The sequence below is a fragment of the Carassius gibelio genome, chromosome B7, assembly GCF_023724105.1.
Source record: "Carassius gibelio isolate Cgi1373 ecotype wild population from Czech Republic chromosome B7, carGib1.2-hapl.c, whole genome shotgun sequence".
Lineage (NCBI taxonomy): Eukaryota > Metazoa > Chordata > Actinopteri > Cypriniformes > Cyprinidae > Carassius > Carassius gibelio.
In genome coordinates this window covers 14,638,429-14,656,868 of record NC_068402.1, presented here as the reverse complement: position 1 = coordinate 14,656,868, position 18,440 = coordinate 14,638,429, and the positions used below count along the sequence as shown (strand labels likewise).

Genomic DNA, 18,440 nt, shown 5'->3' with positions numbered 1-18,440 from the left:
ATGCGTATTGCGGTGCGCATCCCACACCCCCTTTCTGTTGTTCCGAGTATCAAAACAATATTGAGGCTTCGCAGTGCGACAGGTTTAGCTTACAGTTACATTACCCATTTAAAAAAAATAACACTTTACAATAGCGAGACTCACATAAAAATGCAGAGGGGAGAGTAATTCCGTTTCAAATTCAAATTCAGTTGAGTCAGTGTCGGGATTCACAAGTTAGCCTGTCAGGTAAACTAACAAAGATTACAGTATCACTCATTTAATTATTCTGACAGGAATGTGGCTCCACTATGTTAGCTTTTGATAATAGAACAAAAGTAGCAGACTGAGTACTAACTAATGTGCGCTAGCATTAGCATCGGATTTATTTATGCATAGCACATCGACATCAAGCCGCCAGTAGAAACAGAACGAGCGCAGAGTATGATATGAGAAGGAAAGGCACGTTCTGGTTGTCATGGCAATACCGTTACTAAGCACTTCGGTGGAATGCCTGTGTATTCCTGAATTAAGCGAATTCCATTCCACGTTAGATGCCATCGTGTCATACAAAGGCATTCCTTATACATATGTCTTATAACAAAATATTTTGAAAGATCGTCAATCTTTGGCACAAATATAAACGTTCTTAATGCAAACAGACAGTAATACTTTACAGAAAAAAGAAACATTTTATTGTTACCGTAATATAATCATTTATGTTTGTAAAGCAGCCTGGGACAAATGAATGAATATTTCTGGGTGCTCTTCTTGATGCTACTACTTTCTAGACTTCAAGGCACAATATGTAAGATGTCGCCGCTAGAGGGCGCGAATTCAAAACAAACAAAGAAGTAGTTTGATGACACCGTGACTGAGTGTGGGATCATGGGAGTTGTCGTCTTCATCCCCACAACTGATGCAATCCGACGGGACTCGGGCAGAACTCATGTTCATGGATGAGCTAATGTAATAAAGATGTATTAACGTCGTAGTAGAAGCAGGGTGAGGCTGAAAGCCGCCAAAGCGAAACAAAGACGCTGAAGTAACTGTTAATGTGGGATAAGCGTGACACACGGCTCGAAAGCAGCAGAGCTTTTATTATGCCACAGTCGACGGCGCCCGCTTCTTCCGGTATAGCAACACTTTTTTTTTATTTTTTATACCATACTAGATACATTTGAAAGTTATGTTATAATGCTCCTCTGTGCGGTCGTCACCATTATATTATGTTTTGCGTTTTATTAAAGCGCCTTTGGTGATCCATGTAGTCTACAAAACAAAACCGGAAATCGAGTTTGCATGATGTCATTTGGCAGGTGACGCAATGACCAGGAACGAGTCACTATTTAAAATAATTTGGATTTAAACATTCTTCACAACATTTGGGATATTAGAAGTACACAAGTCAGCTAAATATAGAAGCCTGTTCTAGTGTTTTTTGGGAATTAAAAAAAAAATACATATTGTGCCTTTCAGTCACAGTGATAGGATTTGTACTTTTCCCAAAACAGGACCAGTTTATTTGAAATCTAGAATATTTTGTTAATTGTTATACTTAGATTGCACTGCACAGCTGTGTAAGAGAGCCCAAACATCCATGTGACAGATCTCAAAAACAATCACAAGCTATAAGAGTACATTCAGTATGCCAACCCTACCAAATTCTGCTTAGTTATGAAACAAACATAAACAGTTAGGTCTATGATCATTATGTCCTTTTGAGAGTTTAACAATTTTACAGCATTCATTGACACTCAGATTTCTCCTTATATGTACTGTACAGCTACCAGTAAGAAAGGAAGCAGGCCAACAGCTGTGATGAGTTTAGTCTGGGGTATTGCTTTTTTCCATTTTCTTGATGATCTACTGGCTGATTTACAAATGCTGCCTTTTGCATGCAACAATGTCCTTACAAGACTCCATGTGCACTTTTGAGTGCTCCTTCAGAATAAGAAACAGTAGTAAAAAAACAAAAAAAACAAACACGTCTGACCAATTGGTGCCATTATGAGCCAGAGCGATGTTAAAAAGTTGAACAGCAACTTCCCATTGTTTATACTTCGATTTAGCAACAATTTTCCAAAAAAGATAAAGAGAGGAGAAAAAAAGGGGGAAACCTGGTGTTGTAGAGGTCCTTTACACCAGTAGTATCAATATGTTCCACTATGTTAATCTAACAGAGAAATAGTACTTCTCTATTATCTATTCACAGTAGTGTCCCCCAGTCCCTGGAGAAGCTATTTTATTATCCCCCCCCAAAAAAAAAAACATTTGTATAATATATTAGTTCCAAATCCCATTTAGGATAGACCTGTGCTACAAATGGGGGCAAAAAAACAAACATGAAAACAATATGCTCCAAGTATGTCATGTGCAAGCAAACATTTGCAGCAGATCATGAAATCACTGTCGTATTTAAGTTGATTTAAATTATTTGCATTCACTGATTTCACAGCCGAAACCACTGAAACTCGTTCCTCTCTGAAGACAATGAAATAGTTTGAATAGTCTGAATGTCTCCTATCATGATACCAAAATTGCAGGTGAAATCCAAAGTTCCTTTTCCTGGCTTGGCTACTTCACTGTCAAAAGCATCCAAAGCTCAATGTAAAGGATTTTTGAGAGGTTTCACTACAGGACGTCAATGGCTTGATGTCGCTTTCCATAATCCACAACCCTTTCACCTGGAGCTTCCCGATCTTCATCGTCTGAAAGATACAACATGGATAATTACAATTCAGTGATTACAATTACAACAATGGCTGACTAACTAACTAGCCTAAATTTCATGGGTGAAGACAAATATGCCTATGCACATTCAAACTAATAATAGTGAACGCTACCATGGCCACATACACACTGCAAAGTTTTGGGAGTGACAACCACATTGTCTGAATCCTGCAAGTTAGGGCTGTAAAATAATTCGGTATCAATTAATCGATTTTACAGCCTATCGTAAATATTCTTTTTGTTTGCTAACAAATTTCAAATGGTAACTTTTGTCAAAAATGTCAAGTAAAACGGTCACAGTTTTTTTTTTTTTCAGCTGCCAAAATGTTTCTATGGTTATTACTATATAATATAGGGCTGCATATTATTAAAGACATGCAATATGCGCTAACTTAATGCAATGTGCAATACACGTCAATGGTCTGTGTAAAATTAATTCAACTTAAATATATTTAAAAAATAAAAATATTACCAACACAAGTTTCACAACAACTTCTGAAAGTGAGCAGCAGTGTTTTCATGCAACTTTGAATAATTTTTTTTTTTTATAAATGTCAAATCCTAGAATGTAATTTAATATTTATTAACTCTTAATATGGTATATTATATATAGTTATAATCGACCAGAAAACTTCAAATTACCAAATTGTTTGAGTTATTGCAAATATACTTGTTATTTAGAAATATCATGCAGCCCATGGTGTATGCATACGGAACAGAAAAGTACAGGATTCATTCTTGCACTTACATGCAGTGGTCACTCTCTAGACTTTCCATTGTGAACATGGCCAAAGAGACATATGGTTTATAACCGTCACAAGAGATAAGTGATAGAGATGCTAGCAAAATGCATTAAGATGGCCCAGTCTACAAGCCTAAACAGCAGTGACTTCAAAACAACTCTTTTAAAATGTCAAATCCCTGGTGAAAAAGATCCAACACAGGTGTTGTGGTGTTGATGGCACAGGTGTCACGTGCACCGAAAACACAATAACTCTACACACAAGCATGCTGATTAGTACAGACAATGACTGGAATGAGGCATGCTGGGAGAGAAGGTTCAGTCTCATAACCACAAGGTCCGGTAAGGTTAAAAAGCTCACATTCATAACTTTCTCTCTCATTCACACATGCTCTCAGCACACTGAGGTGAGGGCATTCTCCTTGATTGACCCCTTCAACAAGTCTTTCAAGCATTAGGCCAAACGGGCTGACACTGACAGTACTTCAGTATGCTGCGAGCCCATGAAGACTGAACCAGCAGCTTAATTTAGCAGCACAGCAACAGCACAAGGGACAGGGAGAGGAGACGGAAGAGCAAAGCAGTCGCATTCCCCCTGGCTCACCTTGGACGTCTTCCTCCCCACCATCACCATCCTCTTCCTCATTGTAGGCCAGCTCGGCCTGCTTGTCCGCCTCATACTCACCCACGTTGCCATCATCTCCGTTATAGTCCGCCAGCTTATTGCCGTGTTGCGGATCTACAGGGGACTCATTTTCATCAAAGAAACGGCCTGCAGAGGCAGAGAAGGGCCCCGTCAGGAAAGAGCAAGAAAGAAAGGGGAAAGAAAAGACGGAGCAAAAATTCTAAGTAGTAAAAGATGGGGAAAGAAGGACATTAAGGGAATAGTAAACGAAAGCACAGAAAGGCAGACAGATCAGAAGCATATTCACTAGAATACAAAGCTAAGAAAGGACAATGAAGCTACATGGAATGTAATTGCTTATGCCATAATTTAGGCCCAAAGGAAATAAAATCAACTGAGGACAACTGAGGAATGGAGCTGGTGGTCGAGGAGTTCACAAAGAAGAGAGGAGGGCTAGGTGGGATGGGGTACATGATGGTGTGGAGGAGTTTAGCAGGCGGAGCAAAGTCAGGCAGTGCAGTAATCAGCAGAGAACCAGATTCTGTTGCATCAAACCCCAGAGAGAGTCTTAAAAGAATGTTTCACCCAAAAATGAAAATCATTTACTCAGCCTTGTGTCACTTTTAAACCATTTTTATTTTTCTTAAGTGGAAACAAAAACTTGAGTGAGAATTACCATCAACTTGTGCAATTTGGTAATTCCGAAGCAGCTTGAACATTCATAATTTTTTGTTCCAAGCAGAGCATAAAATAAGGTTTTGAAAGACGACTTATGTGTGAGCTATTTTTTAAGATGGGAGAGCCTAAAGACATGAATGTAGCCAAATGGCTCTTTACGGAACCTTTATGGAAACTCCCACATAAGAGAATATTTGAAAATAAAGTCACGTGTCACAGCTTCTGGGTCCACTAACACTGTGCTTTAGTACACCCCAAAATGCTGATTTTAGAAGAGGCTTGGACCCAGAAACAGTATTTGATGTCATGACTAAGCAAGTGGATAGCTGAAGCTTCATCTTGATATCTTTATACAATTTAATACTCACTCTGACGATGACGTGGAAGGTCAGCAGGCGCAAGGTCCCTGGCCTTGTGCTGGTCAATGTGTTTGGGAAGGCCCGGAGCTGGTTTAGGAGGAGGAGGAAGTCCAACTCCCTCTGCCTTTAAACCTTCAGCTAATGAAACAAGGACAGACACAGTACTGGATATTAAAATATTATATTTCTGTAAGTAGATGTCACTTAATGGTGTGATTCTAATCTCCATTATTCCCATGTGAAAAAACAGTTTAAATAAAAAATTTAAAATTCAATTAATGACAGGGTCACATAGAAAATAAGAAAGATGTAAACAGGGCAGTTTCTCCCAAGCAAGAAAAAAAAAACAGTAATAATGAAAGAATTGTTTAAATTAAAGAACAGAATCTCTACTACATGGCTTTCCCAGTATTAAAAAAAAACAATATTTCCATTGTCTGAAGGTGTGTGAGCAAAACAGTGTTTAAAAAAAAACTTTTAGTAATATCATCCAGAAATTGAGAAAACTGATGCAAAAAGATTGCATCTATAGTAAAAACAACAACAACAACCAACAAGTATGAATAAAAGTAATTTCAGAAAACGATGAAGAGTCGTTTTAATACAGTTCTACCTTGTGTATTATGCAGTAATGGAATCCTTACAACTATGTGTTTGAGTACCGTATTTTCCGGACTATAAGTCGCACTTTTTTTCATAGTTTGGCTGGTCCTGCGACTAATAGTAAGGTGCGACTTATCAAAATTAATTTGACATGAACCGAGAGAAATTAACCAAGAGAAAACATTACCGTCTCCAGCCGCGAGAGGGCGCTCTATACTGCAGAGCACCCTTTCGCGGCTGTAGACGGTGATGTTTTCTCTTGGTTCTTGGTTCTAAATAAATGCGACTTATAGTCCAGTGGGACTCATGTTTTTTTACTCGTCATGACGTATTTTTGGACTGATGCGACTTATACTTAGGTGCGACTTATAGTCAGAAAAATACAGTATATGTCTGGGTCCTGCATCATATTTCTAAGACAACAAACAATAGAGAGGTGTTATTATAAGAAATATAAGCACAGATAAAACATGACCTCTCACCTCCCAGCTGTCTGCGCTGCTCCCCAAACTCATCTGCCTTTATGGCTGCCTTATCTTTGTCAAACAGCAGGGGTTTGTCCGCCACCGGCTTCGGAAGCTGTTGCTGCAAAGGTATGTCGTTGTTCCCCAAATGCAGGTTTTCATCATGGGGCATGTCCGGTAGATCCAGCGGTTCTCCGCGGGCCAAATCATCCCCTGGTCTGGCACCAGCACCAGCTCCAGCCCCAAACCCTGCCCTCTCCTCCTTCAGCAATGCTGCAGCTTCCGCGGGCTCCATGTGTTTCTGCGGCGTGATGGCTGGCTTCTTTAGGGCTGGAGAAACATGAAATGTGAATATGAAGTAATTAGTTTTCTTTTTTGCATGCTTCAGTGTTTTTTCTCTCTGTTACTCATCAGCAAGATGACTATTGTGTAGTTTATATAAATCTTTTAATTTGTGATACTCACCAAAATGTGCGTCTTCTATCTTGCCTACTTCACTGTCCTCAATGCCAGGCATTCCAGCATCGCTACCAGGTTTACCCATATCATCTTGAGTGTATGTGATGGGGGGGGAAAAGCAAAAGAATGAGATTTTCTTTCAGCCAAAGTGTTTATGCATCTGCTCACTGAGGCTTTTCCTACTACCTTTAAGAAGTGGGCCATCATTTCGCCGTGCAGCCACTGTGTGGTGCTCTGCAGCGTCGTCCTCTTTTCTTTTGATGGATTGATCAAGATCCATCTCCACCTGCTGACCCCCTGTGTCCACTTTACGATTCTCTAATAAACTCTGCAATGAAGACATTTTTTGTTTTATGTAAGATATAGTGTTAGTGGAGCCAAGTTGCAGTTTAAACAAATCATTCATATCCCACCTGTCTGAGTTTTGCTGCCTCTTCTTCTACTCTTTTCTTGCTCTCTTCGTATTCTGCCTTCAGCTCGGCTATTTGTTGGCCACACTGCAAGCTGCAATGCACATATTATATAATAGATTTACATTTGCATGATCAACTAGTCTAACATTTTAACAAATCCCTTATGTAGGAATGGAAGGGCATAGAAAACAAGACCCTTTTTTCTGGGTGGGGGTCCACCAGTGTGTGTATTCACCTCTCATATTCTAGCTTCTTTTCCAAATGGGTGCTGTTTTTCCGCACTTCCCTCAGTTGGTCTTCCTGTCGGATGACCTCCTGCCTCAGCTCCTTTACCTGCTCTGTAAATGTGTACACACACACACACACACACACACACACACATACACACACATTAGATCGGCAGTCCAAAACATCACAATATGAAAATATCAGCCAACCATGATTTACCATAATTTGTTTAGATCAGTGTGGAGTAGAAGACTGTATCAGAAAATGTACAAAAATAGTGGTGTACATCCCTTGCATACCCCACCACAACCCTGTTCCACTAACACAGAGGCGATGCTGGGAAGCAGCACCCTCTAGTGAGCACTTCTTACCTTTCAGTCTGTGAATCTCTGACATCTGGGCGCCGACATCATTTTGCATCTTATTCTGGAAAGCACACAAAGAAAAAAAGGGTGAAACCAGGAATGCAATATTTTACAAACATTATATATGTAGAATATACAATGATTCCTGCCAGAAAGATTTTAAGTGTTTAGTCAGAAATAAACGGACTTGAATACATAAAAGCAAATACAACTATATGCCATTTAAAATCATACAAAATGGATGAACAGAATACAGCGTAAAATGGTAAATGATGTAACCGTATACATAACTGTCTATATGATATTTGTTTTATATGCAGTCTTTATATATCTATATAAAATGTATATTTTCTTACATTTTACTTTTTCCCCCAATTTCCAAAATGAAAAATCAAGGTTTTGCTATAATCAAGGTTTGATTATTTATATGGCAAACCTTAATTTTTAGCATCCAATACTCTAGTCTTCTATAATGTTATTATAATATTAATGTTGAAAACCAACACTTTACTAATTACTTTTTTTTTCTTCTCTATTTATAAAATCAAACCATCCCCTGGTCATTTTGAACCCATGAGAAACTGTGTGAAGCTGCCTACACTCTTCAGCATCAGCTCTTTCATGGGTCAAAAAGTATTGTTGTCCAATTCCTTTTCAATGATCCACAGTAAGAGAATTCAATCTCCAGAGCTTTACTGCTGTAAGAGAGGCGGCTGTGATTTTGCGATAGGATTGAGAGGGGGAAGCTCAGAGGGAAGTGTGATCAAGATGACAAATTCACTGAGGGGGACGTGGACACAGTCAGAGCTTGAGTTAGCTGAGATCAGAGCGCTGGCTCAAAGCACAAGACAAGATGATAGTCAGAAAGGCAAATTAAGCTGCAAGGGCAACGGACATAAGGACTGAGCACAGGGGACTGATAAGCCTTGAGCTACTGCTACCGACAGAACATTAGAAGGAAATACAGTCCTAAAAATAAAATAGCAGTCTACTGCACTGTGTGTCTGCAGAACCCACTAACACTGCTCACACTAGCTCAGCTCAATGTCTATGCATGCTCAACCTAAATACTTCTGAGCCTCCAGTGTGTTTGTTTTCCAAACCAAAGCCTCCATCTATTACTCTTTTGATACCTAAAAGGATGCAGGGGCTTGCAGTTAATCTCAGGCACAATGAAGCCAAAGAGGTATATAATACCTAGAGAAAACTGAAAACTGCATTCCTATTCATCTCTGTGACAGCTGCTGAACTGGCATCTACCGACTGGAAACTAAAAGCCAGACCTTACACTGACCCGTACACTAGGAGTACACTTCTACTGCTGATTCCACTAATATGCTGATCAGTCACCCGATTTAAAGTAGAAATTAATGGAGGAATCACACACAGGACAGAGGTCAGTAATTAAAGCATCAATGTCACCCTGTGAAGCAAACAGCCGTTCTCAGCACCCTTCTCATCAGCAGGTGAGAGAGTAACAGGAGCTCACTGCATCACTGCCACTCTTTTACAATATTTGGCTCAGGGCAACAACCACTCACAGATCCATGGACTTGAAGAACTGATCTTCGTCCATAACAATTAGGACCTTAAATAAAACTAAAGTCAATAAGAAGTGGCTTTTACATACGAAGATGGAACCAAGTACTTGGAAGCGAGAGATTTCCTATTTGAAATAACCTTCATAAAGGGATAGTGCACAATTACACCAGGGACATGTATTAAAATAGCGAGGGCCCATTTTGATTTCATGTTTACTTCACATTCACTCTCCTTTTTAAAGTCAACACTTGACCATGCTGACAGATTGATCAGCATACCATCCAAATACCATTGGTTGCAAGTTCTAGTACAAATATTCATCATTCCATCACTTCGACCCATCAGGTTGTACATTTTCTATAACCATCTTATTTTTACACCTATTGTTACCCATAGGTGAAAATTATCATACCGTTTAATAAAGCGAATAAATCAATAATAAAATTTAATAAATAAATGGTGCCACAATATTTAAATACACAGTTTGAAAACTGACAACAAAATGTATAATAACAGAAATATCTGTAACATCAAAACTGGGTTGGTTCAGTTCTGCTAACATTTGCAATTCAGCTCCAGTAGCCCACAAGCTTCAGAAACAGCTTCATTACTGAGATATCAATTATTTGTAAAGGGTCCTATGCTTCACAGCTTCATTCTATTTCCTACATCATAAAACATTTACTGGAACGATTAATAATTCAAAAAGAATATGGCTGATTTTTTTCCCATCATAAACAACCTGAAGATCCAAAGGCGATGATCTTTCGTAATAGGGTTGCTACTGCCCAGAAAGAAACCCATGTTTCTTCATTGACAGTTGTTCACTACAATCAATATTTCAGACCAATTTTATTCCCAAACTACATATGAATTACTATATTATATTTCACTGGACAGCCCTTGACATGTCAATGGCCCAGCTATACAGGTGGCGTGCTCTTAAGTTTGCACACATCATCTGAGCAACTGCCACTGAGATGAATGGCAATGCTAATAGTTAACACTCTTTGGACCGAGCACAAAGCAAAAGTGAACAGGAAAGGATGAGTGAATAGGTGTGTCTGTGTGTGCATATGGTCTCCACCTTTGGTTTACAGGACAGGAAACAGGATGACATTCCCAGTAGGGAACAGATCCTATTCCTAAACCAATGACACATGGACAAAGTATAAAATGACACCATGAAAGGAATAAAATTTGACACTTAAATGTAAGCTTTATTTTTCAGGTACAGTATGTGTATTTAGCCTTATTGAATTAACAAATATAAAAAGTGAAACACTGTACACATCAATTGCACATTGATTCTAATGAAATCAAATGTATTACAATTCTTCAGTCAAGAGTGATTTTTTCCTCTGCGTTTTGTTGTTTAATTAACATTAAAAACATTAAAAGAAAAGTTTACCACATAAATGAAAATTCTGTCAACTGTCTGTCAATTCTGTTATAGTGTTTTATTTTTCTACCAGAATTTACTCACTGTCAGGTTGTTTTAAACCTGAATGGGTTTATTTTTCTGTTGAATATTATATTAAATTCAATGGGGACCAACTACTGTTTGGTTACTCAAAAAATCTTATTTTGTGTTTAGCACAAGAAAGAAATTAATACAGGTTTGGGACAACGTGAGTAAATGATGACAATTATTTTTTGGGTGAACTATCCCTTTAATAAAAGTCAGCAGCATGTTTCATCTCCTGTCCCTTTAAGAGCTGCATGCATCAGTGTTTCTCTCAACGGTTTACTTTCACTTAAGACATAAGCAACTGTGTTCATATGAACACCTTGTGTGTTTTAGACAGTATTAGCGCAATCAGATGCGATACAAAATTTAGTTCAGTAATTAGGAGCAATTTGACATGCTTTTAATGTGTGCGTGCTTCAGGTGTATGCACTGGAAAAAGCATATCAGAACAGCACGCATATGAAATGTTTAACAAGGCAAGGCTTTATAGCAAATAATGTACTTTTTTTCATGATTTTCTTACTAAATATTAACAAGCAAGACATTAGTTTGAGGTTAATAGTGAGAATTGGTAAACTAAAGTGTGACTGGGAACTTAAACTAAAGAAAAATGGCTAACATACAGCCAAATACATCAGGACGCATGGTATAAATCAACATTTTCAGTTAATTCAGTCTGTACAAGGTTGCAAAGCTTCAGGGTGCCTCCTAAAACAAGAACACATTTTACAAGTACTGCTGTAGGCAATGAACGTGAAAGGGTAATAATCTGTAAAGGGGCCTGAGCGAGCAATTTGACCAAACATTTGCTGCAGCACAGCATCAATCTATAAAAGTACAGGGCATCCAAATGCACATGGAATATCAATGCTCATAAACCCCATTCCCCTTTCCAGGTAGACAAAACCTAGGCAGAAATGAGTCTCAAAATCGAGCTTCTGCAAAAGTGACATCTTCCACTTCACCCTCTTCTCACAATAACCAAGGCAATTGATCCATTTACTGACAATGGAGAAGAGACAGAAGTGCTACAGAACAATAAATGGAATGAATGCCATTTAAAGCACTCTCACATATATATTCCTACTAAAAGTTATTTACAAAATAAGCAATCATGACCGCTTTCTAGCCCTTAGTAACAACACACACCCAGCAGTTATGTTGATATAATATCAAGAATAAAGAGAGAGACAGAGGGCAGTATGGGAAGACCTGGAGACATGAAGGAGCGTGGGGTGTGCTTTCATCCCTGGGCACACAGATGGGCCCTGACCATGAGCTCTCAGCTGTGTCACACAACCACAGGGATGCCCACGGCTTGAATCCATAAAGAGCAGCATGCTCTCTGTCCTGTCTGCTCACGTTTTTAGTGTAATGATGTGGAGATATACAGTATATCAAGACACTCATTCTTTACTTAAAAAGACCAACTTAACACAAACATTTTAAAGGTGAACGCCCATATTTTTACATTTTATATATAGTTTGTGGACAGAATTTTTATGGGAAGCCTGTATTTATTCCTGTTTCAATGAAAGTAAAGTAGCACAGCAAAAGTCAGTGCTGCCGTCTGTCACACAAAAGGAAACTGTCTTATCTGCAGACACAACTAGTAGAACAGGAACAAAGGGAACTGTTAACTTTTTTTGAGAAAGTATGTGATCTACTTTTAAATGCACGGTATATAAAAATAAAATAAAAATTGATCAGTGAAACATACTATACTGCCGGAAAAACTGAATGTTTCCTGAAGCAAGGCACTATTAACTAAGACAATCACCTACACAACTTTGTTTGCATTAACTAAGCAACACCAGAAATAATTAAACCTTCTCCAAATGCTGAAAGGGCTAAACAAACAGACTTATGTGCACTGATCATAATAGAGAGACATTTGCAATGGCCGAGTTTCCCAAAAGCACTGTAATCCTAAATTGATCGTAGCTCCATTGGAGACAATTGGTTCTACGATCAACATAGACTTATGATCATTTTGGAAACCGCAGCCATGGTTAGTCATTGTTTTAGATAATGCCACCTGGAGTCATTATTCTAACCATCTATCCATACTGAAGATAAATATACTGAATTCCCTCACAATTGCATAACATCTGCAACTCTGAAAAGAATTATATAGCAGTGGCCAATGGTCAGCTCAGCATAATGACGTTCTCAACTCATGGTCAACACTTTGTGCATTTGCTAAACAAACAGGTTTATGCAATATTTATTTAATTCACAACCACCGGTTAACTGGATTTGAAAAAGATGCCAAAAACCTTAAAAATGCCCAAATATCAGATAGTGTATTAGTCTGGACGACAAACGGATCTTTCACTATAATAAAATGTGATGATAATGAAAGTTGTCAATTAAATTAAGTGTTACTGAGGAAATCAAGGTCCCATGTTGACAGAGTCTGGGTGGGAGGTCTGTAATGTTTGAAAACCCCTGATCAGTTCTGTCAGAAGTACCCAAGCAAAACAATAGTTTGCAAGGATTTAAGGCATGACAGTGGCTGGAAACAGACATAATGTAAATCTTTAATACATGTTCACCTCATACAGCACAGTACTGATGTGCCTGTTTTTATAAATGAAACCCTCTTGTTCCTTTTCCCTCACCAACCTTCTCATCGGTGCAGGCTTTGACCAGCGCATCCCTGGCCTGCAGCTTACTCTCCAGCACGCTGTTGTCTCCGTCCTTCTGGTCGATCTGTTTCCGGTGCGTGTCCACCTGCATCATCAGCTCGGAGTTTCTCTTCTCGAGGCGCGAGCGCGCCGCGTCCGTGCGCTTCACCTGCGTCTGCATCTCGGCCAGCTCGTCCAGCAGCCGCCCGTGTTTAGTGGACACGCTCCAGTAGTTGAACGACACAATGACAAAAATCACCAATAACACAATCAGGATGAAGGACGGCAGGCGACCTCCACGTCGATTCGCGCCGAAGCCGATCATCTTGTAATCGAAGAGGCGCACAGATCACGAACTCTAGCTTTGTGAGTCTCGCACGTAAAAACAATAAACTAACGTACTGCTCCGCTAAGTTATCTATCTTGAAAGATTTCTGTTGTTCCCAAATAGGCTTACAGCAACCTTGAAGTGTCCTGAAGTTGAAAACACGACTACTTTGACGGTTCCTCCTTATCCCTTCCGCACAGTTGGCGACTTCAAGCTTTTCCTTGTTTGCATTCAAGCAACGCCACTGTCAGTAACGTTGGATCAAACACATCAACACGCAAGGCGACGTGGCCTATGAGAGCTGAAGCGAGCTAACGGCACACAGCCATGAGCTTTCCATTCTCCGACTGATTCTACAGCACTTAATTACGCATTTTTATTCGGTTACGGTCATCTCTGGAGATCTGCCGTCATGCTCGGGTGATAAATACAATTCTGAATGCACGGTTCGGCTGTAGGCTGTTAGCTATAACCTCGCTAAAGTAGCAAGCGTGGAGCAACAGCCGCGGGAAATCAGTTCAACAACGCGATACCGATTTCTTCTCAACACTCAAAGCCAACACGAAATTGAGCATGTAAACACATCTATTACAACAATGTACTAATAGGCTATTAGACCGTTAGCGTTACATCTGACACCGCCAGCAAGGCCAGCTTTACAGTATCCTGATTCCTGCACAAGCACAACACGGTATGAACAAACCGAAACGATGCGTTTAACGCGTCCCTGAATGCAATTCCATGCAGGCTAGTTTAGACTATTCATACACCGTTAGCTTTAGAGTTCGCTTACGTTATACTAACTCAACTCCAGCCTTCCTCCTCTGTTCTCGGTCCTGCAGAATGCATGCGCAAACACCGTGTATTTGTACGTCCGCGCATAAGTAAACGTATCAGCAAAAGATTTTTACGAAATCGTGTCCTTATCTTGTTATATATCTAACTGCCAGGTTGGACGTCTCGATAAAAGCCACAAATGTCGTCCAGCGTGTAAGGTGTACAGAGGAACGTGATTGACATCTACAGCAACCAATCCGTGAATACAACCGTACACTTTAGACGTATCTGATTGGCTGTCGGCGTAACTGCTTCTGTCGCTCAATTTTAATTGGACGCTCAAATAATAAGAGAAGGCGGAATATACGGCACAATAAATAACGTTTTCATTTGCCCAAGAACGTTGCATTTGCACTACCTATCCCGGGATGTTGCTCATTATATCGTTTCTCTTTAGATGTCTTTTTTTTTCTATTTTCTATATATATATATATATATATATATATAATGCCTTAATTTAAAATGAAAATATCAGCTAGTTGAGGTTATAAAGTGTAAGAGCCACTTACATCTACAGATGATTTACACAAGTAATGTTAGTTGCAAATTAAACAAGTAGTGAAACAAATAAAAAGCCTCCCTGTCTGGTTTACCAAGGGCCCTTAGAATAGATTAGAAACTGAAAAAAAGATATTGAGCAGTGCAAACGCGGCTGAACAAGGATTTTCCCTGAAACAAGATAAACCTGAAATAAACCTGTTCTTTCTCAAGAGCCTTAGAGTAGTATGTAACTCACTCAAACAAACAATGAATTGAGTGTCTTAAAATAATTATCTGTAACAGAAAAAAAATACAAACAGACACATTTTTATTTTGCAACACAGAAAATAATTACACACTGAGGTAAGTCAAATAATCCAGCTTTATAAAGGTCTCTGTACTGCAGTGGCACACAATGACCAAGTATGTCCAATAGTTCACATAATGTTTGCAGAAGCTGTGTATAAAAAAAAAAAAAAAAGGTTTCATGAAGAGGTAAATCCATGTTGTCATCTTCTATGGTCCATTACAGACCCACTCTCATATTTAACACAGTAGCAAATTCAGCACTTTAACAAACATTTGACCTTTTTTCTGACAATAAAATAAAAATATATACCCCTGCAGGTAAACAATCTGGTATTTCTTTTATGTTTTTTTTTTTAAATCTTTTTTTAACATAAGTTAAGTCGCTGTTTTATTTTTTATGTGTTTTTTTTTCAAGAGCTACAGTTTTCTGCTGATGAGGACTTGGCCATGGCACATATTCAGAAATGTGGAAAATGGTATTTGTAGTCTGGAGGGTCAAAGTGCAGTTTCTCTGCACACACTGATGAGGCTTTGAGGCTGATGATCCGGGGGAGCAGGGGCATCTGTCTGACTGGATCCTCTGGGTGGACGGCGCAAGGATGAAGATGGGGAACTCAAAGCCCCACAGCTCTGTAAATGCAGGTCTTCGTGAGCATGCTTCCTCCGGCTGCCCATGATCTTCTGTGACTGTGTCATCAACTACATGAAGGATATGAGAAAGACAAACATCCCCAATGTATTTCAGTTCAGTGATTTTTCACTTTCAACTAAGCATATGTAAAACTGTGTAAACGTATTCATATCAGATCATAGGGTGAACACTATGTTTTCTACACAAAAATATACCAAATTCACCTGATCAATGATGCTGGCACTGAAAATGGCCTCCTCCATGTGTTTCTCATCAGATTTAATAACACATTTAATGCTGTTGACCACCTGCTGGACCTCCGGAGGTAGACTGCAGCTCGAGTGCTCCAGGAACTTGGCCACCAGCACTTTGGTGTCTTTGTAAGTTTTGAGGTCTGCAAGAGACTGCGGCCGTTCTGTAGACATTGAGTGAGGGATGTGAGGTTTGAGTTGGATGTCCACCTTTCCACCATCCTTCTGCTTCTTGCCCCCTTGGCTACCTTGTTTGGCAGAAGGTTGTCGGGCGCTCTCAGAGAGCTCCATACATGCTGTTAAAAGCAATGCATTAGTATGTTTATTCTAATAAGCATAATTTTACTTGAGATGAATAACTGAACATGGAAAACAGAAAAGAGGTGCAACCTTGATCACAGGGAGTCTGTGGGGAGTCCTCAGGTTGAAGGTTAGAAGAAGGAGCACAACCGTCACCTGCAAGTCAAGTCACATGCTCAGTTCTCCAGATTGCTTATGGGTTATTAAGGATTTAATGAGGCTGCTTTGCAAAGATCATAATTTTCATCTACCTACAACAAAGCAATGATTATATAAACTGTATGAACAAGTTAAATGATTTATGTGGTTTTCATAATGAGCTTAATCTGGTTTATTGTATTTTTTTTTTAAAATTCCCACTTGCAGTTTTGAGTTTGAGTTATGAAACCATGCACTGAAGAAGCTTCAGTCCTACTTTTGTGGCATTAAGCCTGCATTGCAAAAGGTGTACCGTGTGAAATTATATACAATAGTGTTGCAATTTAATTGACAGTCCAACCAATAATGAAATGAATAGGCTTGCCTCATTAAATATTAATGCACTTATTCAGTCACAGAAACTTTTGGGTGTTGAATTTTGTTCCAGCATTTGAGGGAAAAATCTAAATATCAAACACTGACAGAACAAATCAATTGAGATAAAAATCATAAGTGACATTATGGTCCAAAAAGTCTACACAGGACAAATACAGTCAGGAATACACTAAAAACATTAGTATTGTAAAATATTGTAATAATATATATATATATATATATATATATATATATATATATATATATATATATATATATATATATATATATATATATTTTTTTTTTTTTTTTTTATTATTATTATTATTATTTTTTTTTGCAGTTATTACCCCAGTCTTCCATATCACATGATCCTTTAGAAATAATTGTAACATATAGTGATTTGGTGTCTTTCAAATTATTATAAAAGTTTAAAACAGTTCTGCTGTTTAATATTCTTGTGGAAACTGTTTTCAAGATTCTTTAATGAATAGTTCAGAAAAGTTCAAAAGATCAGCATTTATTTGAAATAATTTATAATATAAACGTCTTTATTGTCAGTTTAATAAATCCATATAAGCTGCCAGGTGTGTGTGTATTGCATTCGTCTGATCAATAATACTGACCCCACAAATTTTCTACATGTGAAACATAGAAAAAGCTAAGCTAGGATACTGTTAATGAAAAAAAAAAAATCTATAGAGCCACAAAGAGAAAAAAGACTCACGTACTTCTAGATATGGAATTACAGGATATGGGTTCACTAGTGGAACGCACAATCCTCGCCAGCTTCCGATACCCTTTGGTGGCACGGAGTGTGCGGGGCCGCTCACGTTGACTGGGGTTGCTGAGGCCAGAGGTAGCATGGGGTTGTGAGGAAGAGGAGGATGGAGACCAGACACTGAAGCATAGCCGGGTTCCCCGCAGTTGAACGGTGGGTGACGGAGAGGTGCAGGCGGAGGGGGTCAGAGCAGAAGCTGTGGCGGCAGTGGAGGTCACTGCTGAGTTGGAAGCACATTGGGATGGTGTGCTTGGAGGGAAAAGAAGGATAAGCTTCTTACTGGTCCGTTCTCGGTGCTGCGTGCGAGACGTGGGTTTAACGCCTGTAATCTCCTCCTTCTCAAGCACGTTAACAGCATCGGGTGACAGCTGGGGCGAGTGGGGCTTGGGATCCGGCGTGACAGAGGACTCACTGGGGTCAAGTCGAGCAGGGGTCTGCCGCCTCAGAGAGGAGCGGGTGCTGTGATCCAGACTTGTGCAGCTACCATCAGTAGGTACGATGCGTAAAGTGCCATATGGAGAGGATTCAGAGCCTTGTACTTCTAGAGAGCACAAGTCTTCAGAGGAACAGCTGTGATCAGGGATGTCTGCAGTCTCAGACACCATAAGGGAAGCACTATCAACAGAGGCTATGGGAACAAAGACCAAATTACTGTCATAGACCTATAATGACTGAAGGCTGCTGAATTTATTAAATGAGAGTTTTGTCTGATATCATGT

At 39.2% G+C, this 18,440-nt stretch overlaps 2 protein-coding genes across 3 annotated transcripts in view; both read right to left on the bottom strand.

The window, feature by feature from the left end:
- Positions 1 to 651: 651 nt before the first annotated feature.
- golm2 (golgi membrane protein 2) lies at positions 652 to 14,854 on the bottom strand. 2 transcript variants are annotated; one of them, XM_052561640.1, is made up of 10 exons: positions 13,290 to 14,649; positions 7,655 to 7,709; positions 7,291 to 7,393; positions 7,056 to 7,146; positions 6,829 to 6,970; positions 6,649 to 6,732; positions 6,202 to 6,513; positions 5,126 to 5,254; positions 4,059 to 4,226; positions 652 to 2,690 (listed from the first exon to the last, which is right to left on the bottom strand). In XM_052561640.1, the coding sequence occupies exons 1-10, from the start codon at positions 13,614 to 13,616 to the stop codon at positions 2,614 to 2,616; spliced, it is 1,488 nt and encodes a 495-aa protein (XP_052417600.1). In that variant the 5' UTR covers positions 13,617 to 14,649; the 3' UTR covers positions 652 to 2,613. The 2 variants fall into 2 exon arrangements, with proteins under 2 accessions (XP_052417600.1, XP_052417601.1); XM_052561641.1 differs by lacking the exon at positions 4,059 to 4,226 and having other exon boundaries at positions 13,290 to 14,854.
- A 393-nt stretch (positions 14,855 to 15,247) lies between these two features.
- Positions 15,248 to 18,440, bottom strand: part of fam189a1 (family with sequence similarity 189 member A1) — a 94,544-nt gene continuing 91,351 nt past the window's right edge. Inside the window, exons 9-12 of the mRNA XM_052561639.1 lie at positions 17,672 to 18,349; positions 16,518 to 16,583; positions 16,101 to 16,423; positions 15,248 to 15,944 (exon numbers count right to left, since the gene is read on the bottom strand). Of these exons, the coding sequence (XP_052417599.1) occupies positions 15,741 to 15,944; positions 16,101 to 16,423; positions 16,518 to 16,583; positions 17,672 to 18,349 (1,271 nt within the window). The 3' untranslated portion in view covers positions 15,248 to 15,740. The remainder of the gene's footprint in view (positions 15,945 to 16,100; positions 16,424 to 16,517; positions 16,584 to 17,671; positions 18,350 to 18,440) is intronic.

What these genes read in the sequence shown, in the direction of transcription:
- golm2 (XM_052561640.1), bottom strand. Translation starts at nt 13,616, where the DNA reads ATGATCGGCTTCGGCGCGAATCGACGTGGAGGTCGCCTGCCGTCCTTC. An exon ending in TGATGGCCCACTTCTTAAAG is followed by an intron (nt 6,733 to 6,828) that starts GTAGTAGGAAAA and finishes CATACACTCAAG; the next exon opens with ATGATATGGGTAAACCTGGT. An exon ending in CCTTCCACGTCATCGTCAGA is followed by an intron (nt 4,227 to 5,125) that starts GTGAGTATTAAA and finishes CTGCCTCTGCAG; the next exon opens with GCCGTTTCTTTGATGAAAAT.